The sequence below is a fragment of the Patagioenas fasciata genome, chromosome Z (assembly GCF_037038585.1).
Source record: "Patagioenas fasciata isolate bPatFas1 chromosome Z, bPatFas1.hap1, whole genome shotgun sequence".
Classification (NCBI taxonomy): Eukaryota; Metazoa; Chordata; class Aves; order Columbiformes; family Columbidae; genus Patagioenas; species Patagioenas fasciata.
The window spans coordinates 39,332,036-39,350,228 of NC_092560.1; the positions used below are offsets into that span (position 1 = coordinate 39,332,036).

General features: G+C 38.5%; 1 protein-coding gene across 6 annotated transcripts in view; it reads right to left on the reverse strand.

The window, feature by feature from the left end:
- FKTN (fukutin) overlaps positions 1-18,193 on the reverse strand; it is a 48,459-nt gene that overhangs the window by 26,966 nt on the left and 3,300 nt on the right. For 3 of the 6 annotated variants that reach the window (XM_071802350.1, XM_071802349.1, XM_071802351.1), the window contains 6 exons: positions 17,973-18,176; positions 15,551-15,828; positions 13,995-14,127; positions 12,454-12,583; positions 11,186-11,319; positions 10,145-10,272 (listed from right to left, as the gene is read on the reverse strand). In XM_071802350.1, coding sequence (XP_071658451.1) covers positions 10,145-10,272; positions 11,186-11,319; positions 12,454-12,583; positions 13,995-14,127; positions 15,551-15,828; positions 17,973-18,176 — 1,007 coding nt within the window. Of the gene's footprint in view, positions 1-3,911; positions 6,240-10,100; positions 10,273-11,185; positions 11,320-12,453; positions 12,584-13,994; positions 14,128-15,550; positions 15,829-17,972; positions 18,177-18,193 lie in introns of those variants that run through there. The other 3 variants (XM_065860734.2, XM_065860735.2, XM_071802352.1) reach the window with 3 other exon arrangements.

Genomic DNA, 18,193 nt, shown 5'->3' on the forward strand with positions numbered 1-18,193 from the left:
GTTTATCTGGGGTGGGGGTTTTGGTGTGTGTTCAAGCATGAGCTGCAGTCTAGTGTGCGCAATTGCTGCTCAGGGGATTGTTACTGTCTCACACAACATCCTTGTCTCTAAATGGGAGAGATACAGATTTGATGGGTGGATGCTCTGGTAGCTGAGGAACTGGCTGGATGGTCACACTCAAACAGTTGTGGTCAGCTGCTCAATGTCTGGGTGGAGACCACTGATGATTGGTGTCCCTCGGAGGCCTTTATTGGGACCCGTATTATTTCATGTCTTTGTTGGGAACACGGACAGTGGGATTGTGTAAACCCAATGAAGTTCAACAAGACCAAGAGCAAGGTACTGCACATGGGTCAGGGTAATACCAAACATGGACACTGGCTGGGCAATGAGTGGATTAAGAGCAGCCCTGCAGAGAAGGACTCGAGGGTAGTAGTGAAGGAAAAGCTGGACATGAGCCAGCAATATGCGCTTCCAGCCTCAAAAACCAACTATATGCTGGGCTGCATAAAAAGTGTGACCAGCAGGTTCATGGCAGTAATTCTACTCCTCTACTTTGCCCTTGTGAGACCCCACCTGGAGCACTATGTTCAGCTCCAGAGTGCTCAACATAAGGAAGATATGGGTCTGCTGAAGAGGGTCCAGAGTAGGGCCATGAAGATGAGCTGGAACACCTCTGCTATGAGAACAGGTTGAGAGAGTTGGTGGTGTTCAGCCTGGAGATGAGAAGGTTCCAGGGAGACCCTATAGCAACTTTCCAGTATATACAGGAAAGATGGGGAGTGATGCATTATCAGGGAGAGTAGTGATAGGAGGAAGGGTAACAGTTTCAAACTAAAAGAGAGTACATTAGATATTTGGAAGAAATTTGGGTGGTGAGGTACTGTAACAGGTTATCTAGAGAAGTTGTGGATGCCCCATCCCTGGAAGTCTTTAAGGCCAGGCTGGATGAGTTTTGAGCCATCTGCTCTAGTGGAAGGCGTCCCTGCCTATGGCAGGGGAGCTGGAACTAGATGATCTTTAAGATCCCTTCAAATCATTCTATAGTTCTATGATTTATCAGGGTGGCCAGAATGTTTTCTTCAGCCTCCCTTTTCTGACCAAAGGCTCACCAATGTATACAAATACTTGAAGGGAGGGTGCAAAACAGAAGGATTCAGGTTCTTCTGAGTGTTGTTCATTGACAGGACAAGAGGCAACAGGCAAAACCTGAAACACAGGAGGTTCCTTATCATCAGGACACACTTCCTCATTGTGAGGATGACTGAGCATCAGTAAAGGCTGCCCAGATCCAGAGGAGCTGTGGATTCTTTATCCTTGGAAATATATATAAGCCACCTGGACACAGTCCTAAGTAAGCAGCTGTATGTGGCCCTGTTGGAAAACAAGGGTTAGGCCAGATGACCTCCAGAGGCCCCACCACTCTCTGATTCTGGGATTCTGTCTCAAGTCAGAGATCCATACATATCCATAACATTTTTACCCTGATGCTACCTGGCAAACCTGGACTTTCTGAAATATGCACTATAAATCACTCTTAGGATTGCAATCTAATCTTCAGAGAATAGCACCCCTAGCCTGCTAATACTACCTCTTATTTCTTGAGATAAAGCTATTCCACCAGCTCCCTCAGGAGGCTGAATTGTACAGGCCAAATATTGAAATATTGTTTAGATCACACACACACACACACAAATTAGAAAACAAACAAAAAACCACCAAACCAACCAACCAACCAACCACAACAAAACTCAAACACAACAAAGAAAGAAATAACAAAAAAACTTCCTAAATTCAGTCAGGCCCTCTTCCAGGTGACAGCAAGAAGACACACAATCAGTTTCTTTCAGACATTTATGGACCAACAACATTCTTGAAGGTCTCCAAGGATAGAGATACTATGTCCTTCCCCAAGCTATTAACCCCTCCTTAAATTCCAAAACTTTCCCTACAGTCCAGTCTGAGCTTCCTTGGTGAAATTTAGGGTTCTTCATCCTTGCATTGTCAACCAAGTGAACAGGATGTAGTACCTGCTACATCCTTCTCAGCCTAAACAACCACACTTCTTTCAACATTTCCTTCTAGGTGGTTTTCTGTAGCCCACTATTTTCCTCTAAACACTCCCCAACTGATCCACCACCTTAATAGGCAAGGCTGCACTGATCTTCACACACTAGCTGAAATGCTGAACATAATTACAGAAGTGTCATTTCACTCTTCTGCAGATGCCAGTGCTCTTCCCCACATCGATTTCATTTGGTTACATCCTGTGTAACTATGTATTCAGCTTGCTATCAACCACGGGTCTAAATTGCTTTCTGTTTCAGAACTAACCTGAATCTTTGCACATAGAGTACTGTCTCCGACCTACTACTGCCCTGAGTGATACCAATGTTTCATGTTCCTGCAGTCTGAAATACAGGAACATTGTACCCACCATGTTCAAGCTAATTATTTTGATAAAAGAAGGTATTCAGAAGTTTTAGGGCTGGAAGAGGAACGCTATGAGCTTGCATATGTGTAAAGCATCAGGCATAATATTTCACCTAGTAAATTCTGGATAAAATATGTGACTTCTCCAGTAACCTGCAGTAAAGTTTAATTTTTCAGGACAACAGGCCCAACCACAACAGGGTTAGTTTCCCTTCTTTAAGAACAAAACTTTCATTGTCCCTTATTTAAAGTGAAAGCTCTCACCCATGCCCCTTAATTACAGCAGTGACTTGGATTTCAAAAGACTAATTCAACTCAAAACTCATGTGCTCTGCTGCAGCCTAAATCAATAGCACATCTACTTATAACACAAGCATCAGTAGAGAATTTACCATTAGGCAATCTAATGCTATTAAACAAGATTTTCAGCTGACGTAAATCAGTTGCTGGTGCCTATTTACTGAAACAGAGGATGTAGATATTAGATACAAGTGCTAGTCTTTGAAGGGTTTGTGTGCAGTTTTCCAAGTTACTGCATTTTGTTCTGCAATAATGTGATAGAATTACATGGAGAGAAAGAAAACATGCCTTAACAGTGAGGTAGCTGCCCCTGAACTTCTTGAACTGCTGGGTGAACTCAAGAGAATTCTATCAGTAAGAAAGCACAGATCTAAGCTCCTGGAAGTCACTGCATCATTATGGGAGGAAAGGGAAAAGTGGAAAGAAGACTCTTCATGGTCCCTTCTCTTCAGGCAACACTGTTTCTTCAAACTTTGTAGTTATTTCAGAGCTTTGAACATCTTGCTACCCTCTTCTCAACCCATGGGCATTGCTTGAATAGGCTCTCTTGTCTTTAGCAGTTACACATACGGAATGTGCTTTGTTTGTCACCTGAAAGTCAAGGTACTTTGCGTGTTGTTGCTTAAGACCATAAATGCACGCCGTTAAATTTAGAAATTGCCCTGTACTCCAGAGCACTTTCAAAATGAAGGTATTTAGTGTTTAGGAACATAACACAGAATTAAGAATCCACTTCAGATGTGGAAATCCAGGAGAGCCTAACAGGAAACAAATGCCTAAATCTGTGTATTTCTGTGGGCAATTGTAAGGTTTCAGCCTCAGAGCGTGCCTTCAAAGAGCACCAGTTCCGCAATGTTTACACCGCTCCTTAGGATGCAATCCTCAAGCAGAAAATGTGCAGCCAGGGCACTGCACAAGGCATGACAGGTGACATGCAGAAGCTGCAATGTGTTCATGCAATTCAAGGATCCTTTTTTCTACATATGGGCACCTGCTTTATTTGAAGTATCTTTGTTGTTTTTTAATAGAGATGCTTGGACACAAGTGCTCAAGACAGACAGTCAATAAACAGTGTAAAAAACAATTCGAAATTTTTCTCTGCGTGTTATGTCACAGTAACTGGAATGAAGTGTGTTAATTGCTGCCCAAGATTACTGAACAAAGGATGAAACAACATCTTGAGTTGCAAATTAGACTCTTCTTCTTAATCAGTGTTAAATATCCACTTGTATGTTCTGAAGAGAAAATATTTTAACCTGAAGAATAACTTACAGGTATAATCAAATATTTAAGACACCCTCCCTTTCAGGGACATGCATTTTTTTCCATTAGTCTTTCTATCTACAAAGTCAACAATTTGACAGGATTATAATTTTCTGATAGTAGCTTTTCTTTCACTCTTAAACATCTATCACATTTGAAAAACTTACAGGCTTACTGTACATTACTAAACAAAAAAGTTCACAAGAACAGAGTTATGAACACAAAAACCAGAAGGACATAAGCCTTCTTTTATTTTAAGGAAAAGGACAAAAGAATTCTACCTGAAAAATTATTCCTTATGATGTAATGTTTACCAAGTAAACTGCATTAGCAGGATTTCACATCTCCCTCTTCTCAACTGGGCAAAGTTAAAGTTACCACACCAACAGAAGAGCCAACATGACAAGTTGTTGCCAGAAGTATAACCATTTACTTTAGGGCTTCAGTGACAGGAGACTGTTGAACTGGGAGGACTGGCAGCAAGCAGCACACTCCAGGACAAAAACAGCAGGGAAGCCCCGGAGTGTACCTGGAATTATACAGTAGTAAAACCACCACATGGTAGCCATTTCATCTCTCCAGAACTGCACACATTTGAACAGACAGCTGAAAACTGCAAATCAACAAACACCACAAACCACAGACTCAACCTACCTCTACCCAGCGAAAGGTAGAAAAGCCCCGATCCACAGATAACCCTTCTGCTTGAGCAAGGAAAGAACAGATACAGGTTTGATGCAAGTCAAGATGTGCTCTGTTCAGTACCTTGGAACTGGTTCACAAGTACTCCTCGGTCTGTACCATGTAGTACAGCAATAGTAACTAGTAGCTCTAGCGCCCTTGTTTTCCCTGCACAGCAGAATTGGAATAAACTCAGACACACATGTTCATATGAAAGTTATTATCCCTCTACACAGCATTGAAGCAAGCTTGCTTCTTTGACACACAAAGCACAAGCAGAAGCAAAAGGAAAGAGCTGTCAAGCTTCCACCTTCTTCTCATCCATAGCCTAATGTTACACTAACACTTCATTTGCAATTATGCTACTGAAAATTTGATAGAATAGTTGGTATTTGTACATGCTTCTACTTACACTTAGAGAAAAGAGCTGTGATTCCCTGAGATCTCTGTTCTGTGAGCCCATGTTAAACAGAAAACTATGCATACCCCCATTTCTATCTACCTGCAAGAAAGCAAGGATAGCTATAATTTTCTAAAATTGAAATATCAAAACCAGAATATTTGTTTTTTCATGGGAAAGACATCCCTGTGGCATGTACCTTCCTGCTCTTAAAAAAAAAAAAAAAACAGGAAAAAGAAAAAGAAGATAACATTCCCTGCCATAATTGCCTGCAGTGGTTAGTTCACAAAAAACCCAACTGTTTTTGGAAGATCTCTGACATGGACAGTTTCTCTTTTCATTCATTTACTATTATACCATTACCTCCTCCGCATAAAGCAGGTTAGTCACACAGGTTCTGTGTAACAGAAAAGCTCCACTCCCAACAGCAACATGGTACCTATTGTAGGGATGGATGTATCAGTCTCAAGCATGTTTGAGGTACTCATAACTCTGGTCTTTAAAAGTTAAATATTCACAGGATCTCCTCTGAAAAAAAGAGGGATTTTCTCTGGGATTTTTCCATCCTATCCCTGTCTTCAGCTTGAGAAGTGAACAGTCTCAAGGTTTTGATGATACCAGGAAAGTCTAAGCCACCTGGACACTGTTTACATTTAAAAGGTCAATGGCCCATAAGTTCACTACAACATTTCTTCTCTAGTCCCTTGGTTAAGCTTTTCTTTCAGCTTCCCTTCTCTTCAGTTGCCACATCCTGCCTTTAATCTTTTCCTTTAGCTAACAGGAAAATGGACAACGAAGATGAAAAAAATACCTCTTAAGCAAATAAAGGTAAACGATTCCTAAGGAAACAGATGAGAAGTTACAAAAGGAACAGATCTTGACGCTTCTGGGAAATTACAAACTGACAGTTTCAAGGACAGCAGGCATGTTCTATTAGCAGGTAGGTGGTCAGTAGATTTGAATTACATCGTCCCATTCATCAACAGGCCAGACACCATTGTACTGCACGTTGGACGGTGAGCTCTTCCAGTCCCACATCTTCACAGGAACCTTCCAGTCTGGGCCATAGTTGGCTTCAACATACTGACGGGTTTCACAGGGCACATGTACCTTGAGTTCTACAAATTCAGTCCAACACAGAGTAAACTTTGGGAAGAGATACCTGTGTCACAACAAAAGAACACGGTCACTGGCAGAAGACTGAATTGCACCCCTAAATAAGTTCCTGGAGAAAGCAAGAAACTGCAGCGAGTAGCCATGTTACATTTATAATATTTTTTCTTATTGCATAGCTTCCTATCTATGAAATATTATTTACATGCTGGACTGGGGGGGTTCTTATCAATAGTAACCGGATAGCATTTGCCACATGTTCTTATGAAGGAGCATTTCTAATTCTTCTCCTGCTTAGTCTCATATCATTCTGCTACCTACAAGAAATCACTTAGTTTCTGTCTCTACTTCTCCACTTAACCGGATTTAACAGTTACCTCATTTAGAAGGGTGTCAAGAGGATGATCGATGTTATTTGGTAGCGGAGATTTTGAGAAAAGCAGCATTAAATACTTTACTACAAATCAGGCCTTTCTACTTTTCTTCAATCTTACCAAACAAAGGCATGCAATTCCCCTTCAGTACTGTTCTTTAAACATGGTGCCAGGCTTGCAGCAGATGCATAATTAAGATACAGCTGCCACCCTGTACTTTCTGAAATAATTTCTGCCCATTCAAATTTCAGAAATAATTTATTCTATCAAACTGACCTTGTTCTTTATCTGTTTGTTTTCTGTAGAAGTGCCAACACAAGCTCTACCTATAAGTATGCTTACACCAGTAGAACTTCACAGGTAATTTTACAGTTTGATCAGAATGACATCCTACAGGAGCCCAGTGTCAGAGCTGATGTTTTAAACAGATAAATACCAAAAGACTGTGTGGTGTTTCTGCAGAGGATCACTCACACTTCTGAAGCTGTGAATTCTTCCACTAAAAAAAGTAATGTTAAAATTCCTTTTTGCAGGTTAAATGAAACCATGAGTACTTACACTTTTCAAAAAATAAGGTTGAAACATTTGTGCATTTGCATGAAGTAGAAACCTCAATTGTTCCTCTAAGAATCAAGTTAATTTTATTTCTAAGCACTGCGCAAACACTTTCAGAAAATAAAACAACCTTGCTTTTATGCCTTAAATGGAAGAAGTAAAAGATTTGGATCAAGCACTTCTGGATATATATGCAGAGACTACTGATTAGCTCTAAACTAAACCAAAAAGTAAATTTTAAAAAGCCAGTTACCAAGGGGAAAAAAGGTAAACGAACTTTAAAACTGAAATAATATAGCCACTGGAGAATGAACTCTGAATAAGAATTCTAAGGCGAACCAACAGATAATTTATATAAACTAATCTGGAAATCAAAAAGTCAGTTGGAAATTTCACCAAAATAATAATGTGTTATTAAAATCAAACGTTCACATTCACTGATGAAAAAATGTAGCTTTCAGTGACGCTTCACACTCCTGGAATCCTTGCTTATGGTTTGCTCCTTCCAAGTGGCTGGGATAAGGCTGCATACTGCTTGTACACAGACACTGCTCATCATTTTTCCTTTCAATTTTAGTCTCATCAGTCTTTGGACACAAAAGTACTGAAAAGGTTTTATGCTTATGCAAAGTCCTCTATGTTAAGAACCTACAGAATTAACAGATTTTAAGGATTAGTATAGATTTGATTCCCAGATTCAGTTTTTGTAAATACTTATTCTCTGCAGAAGAATGCAACATGCAACTGTCTAGCATTAATTTTGTAAACAAACAGAAAGTCTCGATTTCTGTAACTCCAAGACAAAATAAGGAGGATTTACATGCTTGCTTGTGTATGCAATGCTGACCAAGTATTTAATTTAGATGAAAATTCAGTCCATACAGTCAGACTTGTAAGGTTTAGAAACCAGATCTCAAAGGAAACGGAGACTAATGAAAAGTATTTTAAAGACTAAATGAGAAATACTTTCACTCTTCACTACTTTTATTTAGCAAGATGTATAGAAAATATGCCTGTGAAAATATTTAGCTTTCTGAAGAAACTGTCTTTTACCCTTTATTTTTAAAAGACATACATATCTCGGAATAGATATCTACGATGATCTAGTAGCAACCAATATATCTTCTGATACACATAAACAGCTGGTGAGATTCCTTTAAAATTGTTAAAGTGGATTTAGGATTCTGCATAATCAAATGATCATTTCTGTTTTGACTGCCCTCCTCATTTTACCTTCCCCCAAAATTTTGGAAGGGTGGAAGACTAAGAAAAATTGAGGGTCATTCTGGTGTTGCAGGCATTCAGATCAAGCACGCTAAATCATCACATCTCACAGATAAAAAGCTGTGATCTTTTTTCCTCTTTCTCAGAAGGTATTTGGGATAATACATATATTGAATTATTCGGCTAAGCATTCTGAAAAGCATGTTCTGTCAGGATTTGGGGCCTTTATAATAATAAACAAGCAGTTCCCTTGCTCCATTTCTGTATATATTAAGTACAGTAAACTATGCCTAAGAAACACCAGTTCAGAATCAGAGGCTTCCTTATGTTACTATGTCTAAGAAAATTAGTTCTTATTGAACTAGAAAGACATGTTTGTAAACCCTGAAAAAAATTACCACCAAAAGTAAGTACTAGGCTACAAGAAAAGGAAAGTGGTTTATCAAAGCTGGAGTTCCCAAAGACCTGTGATATCCTAGAATACAGGAGCTGGAGCATAGCACTGTTTCACATCTGCCTTCTATTCTCATGCATTGGACCAGTAATATCTAAAAGGAGAAAAAAACAGGTCTCAAGTACCCAAGATCTGATGCTACAACAGAATTTTGAAAGAGCATGTCAGCTCCACAGGCATGGAAACATACAGCAATTTAGACAAAAGAGAAGCACAAAGAAAAGGAAAGGAATTAATTGGTCAGCTTCTTCCTCCGAATGCATTATACAAGATCCTCTAAAATCTTATATGGAAAAAAAAGACATTAAGCCCACTTTGGGAAACTATAAATTGTTGCTGCATTCTAAGAAAAACACTCCGCAACATACCACATTTTCTGGGGGTATATTTCAAGGATTGTTCCTTCTGTCTACTTTAAGAGTGCCTTTTGAGTCTGGTCATCAAAATATCTTCCCCAATCTTTGTTTAACCTTTCAGAAGAAAGATAACTAAGACAAGGGCTCAGACATTATCACCGTCTGGATGACAGTGTTTGCTAAGTTCCCATTAGCTAAATATAGGCACACACTGTTCAGGCAAAATATCAACAATCATTAAATCCTACAGAAGTCAACAAGGTTTTCAACTAGCCTGCAACTATCTGAGTTAAGGTGGGTGACAGAAATAAATCTAATTTTCAAAACCTACATGCAGTTTGGTGAGCAGATCAGGAAGCTGTTGTACTTATTTGTTGATTTAACACAGAAAGGTATGAGGCAAGAAATGTGGGATCCTATTTAAAATTCAGTTTTCAGAACATGAATAACAACAAGGTCTGCAGTAGTCTTCTGCATTGCTGTCACAACATTACACTTAATAAAGTATTCCAAATCATCACCACAAAATCCTAAACTATGGAGTTTACTTTGCAAGGATAGTTGACACTTTCTGCCATCATGCTCTGTCATCAAAACAGATGTCTAAAAATTCATTTTTTACTGCAAAATTAGTCTATGTAACAAATACAGTTTCAGAGACTTCCTTCTCATCTTAGCTGTTTATTTAACTCACAGCTTGTCACAGCCCACATAAGATCTGCTTGATATATGACATATCAGGTTTGCTTTATATTTCACAAGACAACTGACATTTGACAAACCCAGTATATATATCTAGTAAAGCACAGTACTGTTCTTCTACTTCTCTGGTCTCAAAGTGCAAAATCTCCACTGATTCTCTTCTGTTAACTGTCTTCCCCACAAAGAGCATGGCCTTTGCCAGGCAACAACATACAATGCATAAAATGCCAACACTAAGCACTAACTTGTTCCATTTCTTTGCTATTAGAGGTACAAATCCAGTTCATACTTAAATTTCTTGCCCGATTTGGCCTGAGTTCCTCCATTCCATATGTGGTCATCCTCTTCATAGAAGAAAAAAATATCAAGTTTCACATCATCATCTCCCTGGAAAGAGAGTTCCAAGCTGTCTTCTACCTGTAAGACAAAAACACATACTGTATATACTCAGAAAAATACAAGGCCACTTGTTAGCAGGTTTCAGAAAGCAATTTTTTTTTTTTATCAGGTATGCAGAGTGACTCCTATCCTAACTGAAGAAAATACACCAATTCTGCAATTCTCGTGTTTTTTTGATGCCTTGAGAACACTGGAAATCTGCATCTCCGTGGGACTACCTTATCTTTCCTCTCTTTAGCCCCAAAAGCTTCAGCACCATCTCCTTGTCCTCTGCCACAAGCAAAATAATCTCAGTGAATAAATACATTAGTAGGTGTCTTCATTTAACAGATTTCCTCTATGATAAAACACTCCATAGCACCAGTAATGAGGTATCACTTGAACTATTACTGAACTTTCATGCTCCTGTAATTTTGCCTCCTCTCTCTACCATTCTGCAGCCCACACTCTGAAAAAGCTATCATAAATAAAGATCCACATAAGCTAATGATGAACAAGCTCAGCACCCACCTCAAGCCAACCTTTCCTTTCTGCTAGTTCTACAAACAGGGCTTCAGATAATCTGAAAGCTATCACCAGTCCTCCCATATGATGAGGCCCATCCAATCTCAAACACTAAATTCTACTTTGATTTTGAAGCTTCCCTAGCACCACTCTCACAGATCATACCTCTTATAAACTTAAGAAAAATTTATTCTGAAGTGGAATTCGCACTCCCTAAACAGGGCTAAACCTAATAAGAAAAGTATTTCCTCACACAGTGTCCAACATACAAAAATCAGTAAAATTGTATGTTTAGGTAAAACCCTAGTAAGTAAATGTCTACTGAGGAGACTCAAGATACCACTTCTACATAAGTAATCTGCAGTTGTACTCCAACTTGTGAATCTACACAAAGCCAAATGAAATAAATTGTTCATGATTTACGTACCTTGCCAAATTTGTGCTTCAGTGGTAATCCTGCTTTCTGAAAGGCCGGAACGATATCTGCTTTGTAGTCCCTTATGAAGACTCCTAAATCCACATCTTTGCTGTGAGGAATGACATTGCACTGTCTATACCAGCCTGAGTTTAGAAAAACAACCCAAAACAAACCTAGTTAATTTAGGAACATAATACATACATAAACAGAACAAAAGCAATATAAAAATGAACTGCCTTAAGGTCATTAGGCAAAGATCTTTGAATGAGGCCATAAACAAGACTTCTGCCTTTCTCTAGTACGAAATAAACCACATCAATGAAAACTAATATTACTGCACTTACAGTTAGCTCTTTCCTCAAGAAAGTCAAGAATGAGAGAAAAAAACCCTAACTCTTTGAATGATAAAATATCTTCAGTTTCCTAATCTAAATGTCTTTAAAGAAAACGTATTCTTTATTTGGGTCCAAATCTGATCAGCAATGAACAGTTAGAGGGCTACAGATGTGCTTTTCATTTGAAACTATTATTTAAATAGTATCTGAGATGTTAATCATCCTTCAAGCACTACTGCAAAACAGTAAGACAAGAAGTGGGACATCATTTTGCCTGTTTCATCAAAGCAGCTTTTAATAGCCATTCATTCAGAAAATTAATTATATTCTCTAGGACGAAACAAATACAAGTCAAATGCACACACATGAGCTTCCAAAACCTATTTCAATAACATAAGAATCTTCACCAGTGATAACATTCTACTTCCATCTTCAGCAGAACTGAAAATTTGCAGTAATTCCTCTAACAGGCTGCTATTTTATTAAAATGACATGGTTTAAAATAAATAAATGTGAATTATATCTTAAAAGTCAGTGATAAGCACCAAACTGGATGGGAAGAAAAATCACATGAGAGACTACATGGACAGCAGAAGTATGTGCCCATCACTGTGCTTTCCAACTAGCATTTCAGTAAACCTAAGCCACACAATTTAGATTACTGAATACTTTCTAAGCAGTGATCAGCACTACACAGATAATTGCTAATAACATTAAATGCTTCACTGGAGATTTCCTCCACATCTCCAAGGTTCAAACTTCTAAAGAAAGACAACTTTGTCTGGAGCAAAAAGGTATATTTCAATAGCGCCAATGCCACATTATTACTTTGCAATCTGGTACATTTAGTTGCTAACATCAGCTGACATCACAAGCACTAGAGGATGAAAAGTTTAAAACTTCAGATGGGTTTAAAAATGCAACATAACACAAATGTCTTACCAAGGCATGTTCCACTGCTCAGCCAGAACTTTACTCCTAAGTTATTCAGTGTCAGGGCAGCCAGATGGAGCAAGGATTTTGCTTTTTTTCTGAACTCCACTGCATCAAGAGAGGCATCATCAGGATACAGCTGGAAGGCAAAGGAAGAATAAGAGAGCTGTTGTCTGAGAGCAAACTCATCCCTTAATTTTTCAGTGTCCTAAGAAAAAATGATCTTTAAAATTTTACTTAACTGATATCTGGGCAGTATCTGTTTTCACCTATAAAGACCAGTTTGAGAATATGTACTAGAATGACAAGTTAAAATTTTAACTCTGAAACATCAATCTTCAGTTTTTTCAAACTGGCAGAATGTAAAGTCACAGTAAAATAGAGTAAGAAATATGTATTAGACACTGATTCTCAGCACTCCGCAAAAACACAGATGAACCCCAGTTCTGAACACGGTGAAGCCAATACCCAGAGCCCATGGGGAGAAGGGGGATAGAATCAGTTTCTTGCAGCACATCAGTTTACTTGGCGCCACCACGTGTTACAACTGGATCTCGACAAGTTCTGCTCTATAGCAGAAACAAAGTGAACAGAAAATCGTGCCAATCTTCCAGGTAAAACTGTGGCAAAATCTGCAATGCAAAGCCAAAACCAACATGGCAGTCTGGGCAAAAATTACTGAATCAAACACTGGAGCAATGCATCATTCAGTTTGACAACTGATTTCATTAAGAGCTCTCAGGTAACAAGCAGCTGAAATGAATACTTCATTTTCAAAACAGATGCCAGCTGCTCATTTCAATATTAGAGCCCCTCAAGCATCTGAAGAATGGAAACTCTAGTGTCCTCTTTTTTCCCCTTTCATGAAATCAAGAGATGGCTGAAATTCAGTGACTTGATTATGACTCCACAATCTTAATGGTGGTAACACTTAAGCACTTTGTATCTCAGTCATTTTCAAGTTAGGACAAAATGCTCCCCATACTGCAGAAGAAAGTCTTCCACCATCTGCTAAATCAGGTACCAATATTCTAAAAATAATGCTTTGAATAGTGGTGAAAACATTAGCTTGGTCAAAAAGCAATGAAATAAGTCATTTCAGAATTAATATACCATTTCAAATAAAACAAACTGGAAATGTGGAAGAGCAGTGCACAGTTCAAAAGAACATAAAATAAATTATTACTCAGAAATCTAAGAATTGCCAAAAGGAAAAATTTCAGCCACAAACACACAGAAGATCTTAATCTTAGTTACACAGAATCTATTTAAAAGTAAAAATGTGTGATAACTATGGACATGTTGGCTACCTCTTCTTTTTCAAAGTTTTGGAAAGTGGCAAAAAATGTCCTTACAAGTAAGAAAGACAGACCATGATATTCAGTTCAGTTTCAGTTTTATTACCACTTACTAAACTCTGTGGATTGAGTCTCAGAGGCTGTATTTAGCCTTATGTATGTGAACAGTCCCATCTAGGTAAAAAACAATGAACTGGTCAATCAGTGAAAAAGTATGTTACATCTCAGAGACACTACCTCATTACAACTAACCTGAAAGAAAGACCGAGCTTCTCTGTACCTACATTCAAGAAATCTAGAGTGTAACATCTCCTCTAGAAAACTGGATGGATTTTTTGGAATTTGAACTTTTAAGTCATCAATGGAAACAAGGAGAAGTTCTGGCCTGCAAGGAAAGAAAGATGATACATTACCCCATTCAAATCCTTTACAAACTACAAGACACTTTTTCCTCTAGCTCAGGTTAAAATCTTAATATATAATGCTGGCAGTGATTCTTCTATCCAAATACACCCAAACATCATAAAAGAAGAGCAACAAGAACGTAAACAAATTCCCCGTGTACTTCCAAATTTTGTTCAAAAAGAAATTTGATGCCTTTAAGTCTATAGTTAGTTTGTCAGATCACAGATTCCCTTACTGACTCATGACTTGCACTGTATTTGTTCAGAGCTGTTGTTTGGTGTATTTGAAAATTTAGACTATTTATTTGGTTGTCTAACGTATGGTATGCATTTAAGAACCAAATTTTACCCTGTACTTTCAAGGCTATTTGCATTTAAAATTTAGAAACTGTTCAGCCTTCACAATGAATGAAATGTGACATTCAACAGCTTACACAACCAATTTCAAATGTTTAGGCACACAACTGGTACAGATTCCACATTTTAAAAGGAAGAAAGAATGGTGCCATTTTAAAAGAAAAAGTTAAACAGATTTATCTTGACCTGTATACACACATCCTACAGGAATACTGTTCTCAGAGCCTATTGGCATGTGCGTGGTTTCAAAAACAGTGTCAAGATTTGCAATGACCTCTATTTCCTGAAATACTGCCATTGAAAGCATTGCAAGAAAAAGACTTTTACAGTAATTTTACCAATGTAATGCCAAGTTTAAGCATAAGACTATGGAAAAGTAACATCACCATTTCAAACATTTATGCAAGAAAGGAGTCTCCTCAACATGTTAGCAGTATGGATTAGATGCAATGGTTGGCACATGTCTTTATGGTACAAATTTCACTACTCTTCATTTGAGTTAACACTGATTATTTGGACAATTACTGAAAGGATTTTTGTTGCTTCCCCTTTTCATCTAATGTTCCATACCTGTATTCAACTTTTGTGTACATATCCTTAGAGAAAGAACACCAAATACATACCAGGTAGTACCAAATCTCCTGCCACTTTCACTTCACCCGTGTTGATAGCACAGATGGCTACCAACAGATTTCAAACTTTTAAATATATTAACAGTAAACCACAGACTCCAGCAGGAGATCCTCTGGTACACTCAACTGCAGTCATGACTTCTTCTCTCAGCTTCCCACCTGTTCCAATCTAGCTACACAGCAACTTCAACTAAATCATAGTTCCTAACGTATAACTGGTGGGAAGCTCTTGTTTTCAGATAGCAGAATTGGACATACCTTCATACCTTAATCTACCAGCACTTTGAGGTCTGAACTATACATGAGCTACATTTTACAACTTCACTTTAGAAAAGCGATTAATTTTATATAGAGGATGAATAAGTTATTCTGGAAGTGCCATAATGACTTTTTGCCTCCTCTGTTTTGAACTCACTTTTCATATGCTCCAGAGTAGCGACCAAAGTGGAGTTTCCGGAAAGGCACAAAGTTTCTGTCCATGTGTTGCTTGAGCCTCAGAGGGCCATGCCAGAGATAATTGCCACTCCTCTCATAGAAGACCACCAGGTGAATGGCATGAGATGCCAGTTTAAATATGTAGTGCAAGGGTATTTCAATCCCAGATAGGTCATCCATCCCATCCAAGCGGGGGTCCTTGTTTATAATCTTTAGCCACTGGAACCCCATTTTCTCAGCAGTTTTAAAAAGTCCCGCCTAACAATGGGAGAAAGGGAGAGATGGAAAGAGAGAGAGAAGCTAAAGATTAGAGAAACCAAAACTGAATGCTAAATGCTTGTTATTAACTGACTTTATTCTCAATTTTCGTTTAATAATCAGACTTAAGCACAAAATACTCCAAAGTTTCTAAGACCTTAAAGATCAGCAACCACAAACAATTTTGTCCCTCAAACTACTCAATAAAACAACAAATAAACGTTGTAAGCCATGCCTGGACTAAGTTTTCGCCTTCCCACAGCACCCTTCTCTGCACTCTCAAATGGTTCTCTAAAGTTATTCTTGTGCTGAACTTGGTGTCTGTAAATCCCTGAATAATTATATCACTAATACAAAAACAACTACTGTAAAATCTTATTTTATTAAGTACATAAACATTCATCTAAATCTCACCGAACTCTGAATACGGCACTAGGTATCACGTTTGTTTATATAGAAAAGGGGAACGAAATTCTGGCTGACAAGAAAAGAATCAATCAGCATTTGAAGATGCTTTCAATTACCCCCCCGAAGTGTCTTATGCAGACATACCAGCTTCTCCTGTGCATGCTACAGATATTGTCTAGGAGCCATAAAGGAACGTAGTGTGCTGCCACAAAACCTTATGCTCAGTTTCTTCAATTCCTTTACAGTTATGGGTGAAACAACTGCCTGATCAGATCGAGAATGCCACCACTCTTCACTTGAGTGGGACTCTCTCAGTAAAACAGTCACAGATCATTTTAATGTCTTGTGATTTTTCTTAAAAAAAGAAAAATATAAAAAAAAAAGCTGTTTGTCACTGGTACCTTTAGTCTGTATAAATTAATCTAAAAAATATTTCCAGATGACATTTAATTGAGGAAATAATCTTGTATTCTATTTTGTCCTTTAACACACACTACATCTCTATTTTTAATACATCCATTTAAAAATCTCAGAACTCTCAAGAAAAGCAGAGATACCAATACACTAAGTGACAAAAATAAAACTATAGTAAGTACAAGGACATACTAAAAGAAATGTCCACCAGATATTATAATCTATCTAGCCTTGCCACATCAATACCTACATTTCCGCTCTGACAGATACCCAAGCTTTCAATTTATTATGGCTGTACTTCCATTGCAGGTTTAAGGTTTTCCTTCTTTCTTTCTAATAGGCCACTTTCTTTTCTTGTCCCGGTTTTGTTAAAAACAAGGCCGGTTCTCTTTCAGTGGTTTTTCTTTTAGCTAAGTTGTTCTAGGTGGCAGTACTTTTCTGAGTTTTAGCCTGCATACTTTTTTCCTAGGACGCTGTACTCAGTGCTGATAAGAAGAACAACGGAATGCTGAAGAAGCTCATGTTTAGATTTATTACTATGGTAGCCAAGAAAGACTGGTAAGTTTGCCCACGTTTCATTGTGAGAGGGGCGTGTTTGAGGGGTGAACAGAACAGGTGACTAGAACTGACCAACTGAGGACCAATTAAGTATTCCATCCCATAATCATCATACCCCCTACATAAGAGGGTGATCACAAGGGTCACGCTCTCTTCAACCATGGTCGGCACCTGGAGAGGACCCTGCCTGTCTGCCTATGATCTACAGGCCTCAGGCCCTGCATCCCTGCAACCAGGTTCCGGTTTGCTGTGCAGTCCTGCCCATGACTTCCGGGGCCCTGAGTTGCAGCTGCTGGAGTGACGCCAGCTCCACATCGAGCATTCAAGATTGGTTTTGTGTATTTTGTATATATATTCTCTATTTATTAGTAGTATTAGTAAACCCTTTAAAACTCTCCAACTTGAAGTCTAAGTCTCTTTTCCTTCCCTATCATCTTTCCAATAAAAAGGAAAACGGGTGGTGGGAAGCAAGAGGGTAACAGGGAGCACCTGCCACGGTTTATTGCCGCCTTGCCTTAAACCTTGACATTTCTCTTTTTGGTATGACCTCTTACTACAAGCATTTATTAATATTGCAGACAGCTTCTAAAAACTACTGGTTATCTGTAAATGACTCTCAAGTTTCCTTCACCAATACCTTTAGGAGACTTCCACACAATGAATGCAGAGTCCTTAATACAAACATGAAAGCATCATGTCACAAAATCATTGAACAGATGAACGCACTACAACACACAAATGTGAGCTGAATAAAAGGCACTTACTTCATGTTTCCATGTTTTGTCCAGTAGTGCAAATGTAGTAAAGTCTCTTGGAGCACAAAAGTACTTGCATTCCGGACTAGGACCTTCAGGAGAACTTCTGATCTGTTCAATGTCTTTAGCAACCAGTCCCAGAATGAAAGGATCGATCAAATACACTGGTATATTGTAACTGGCTGCTAAGGCTAGGAATTTCCTAACCACATGCTGTTTGACAGAGGATA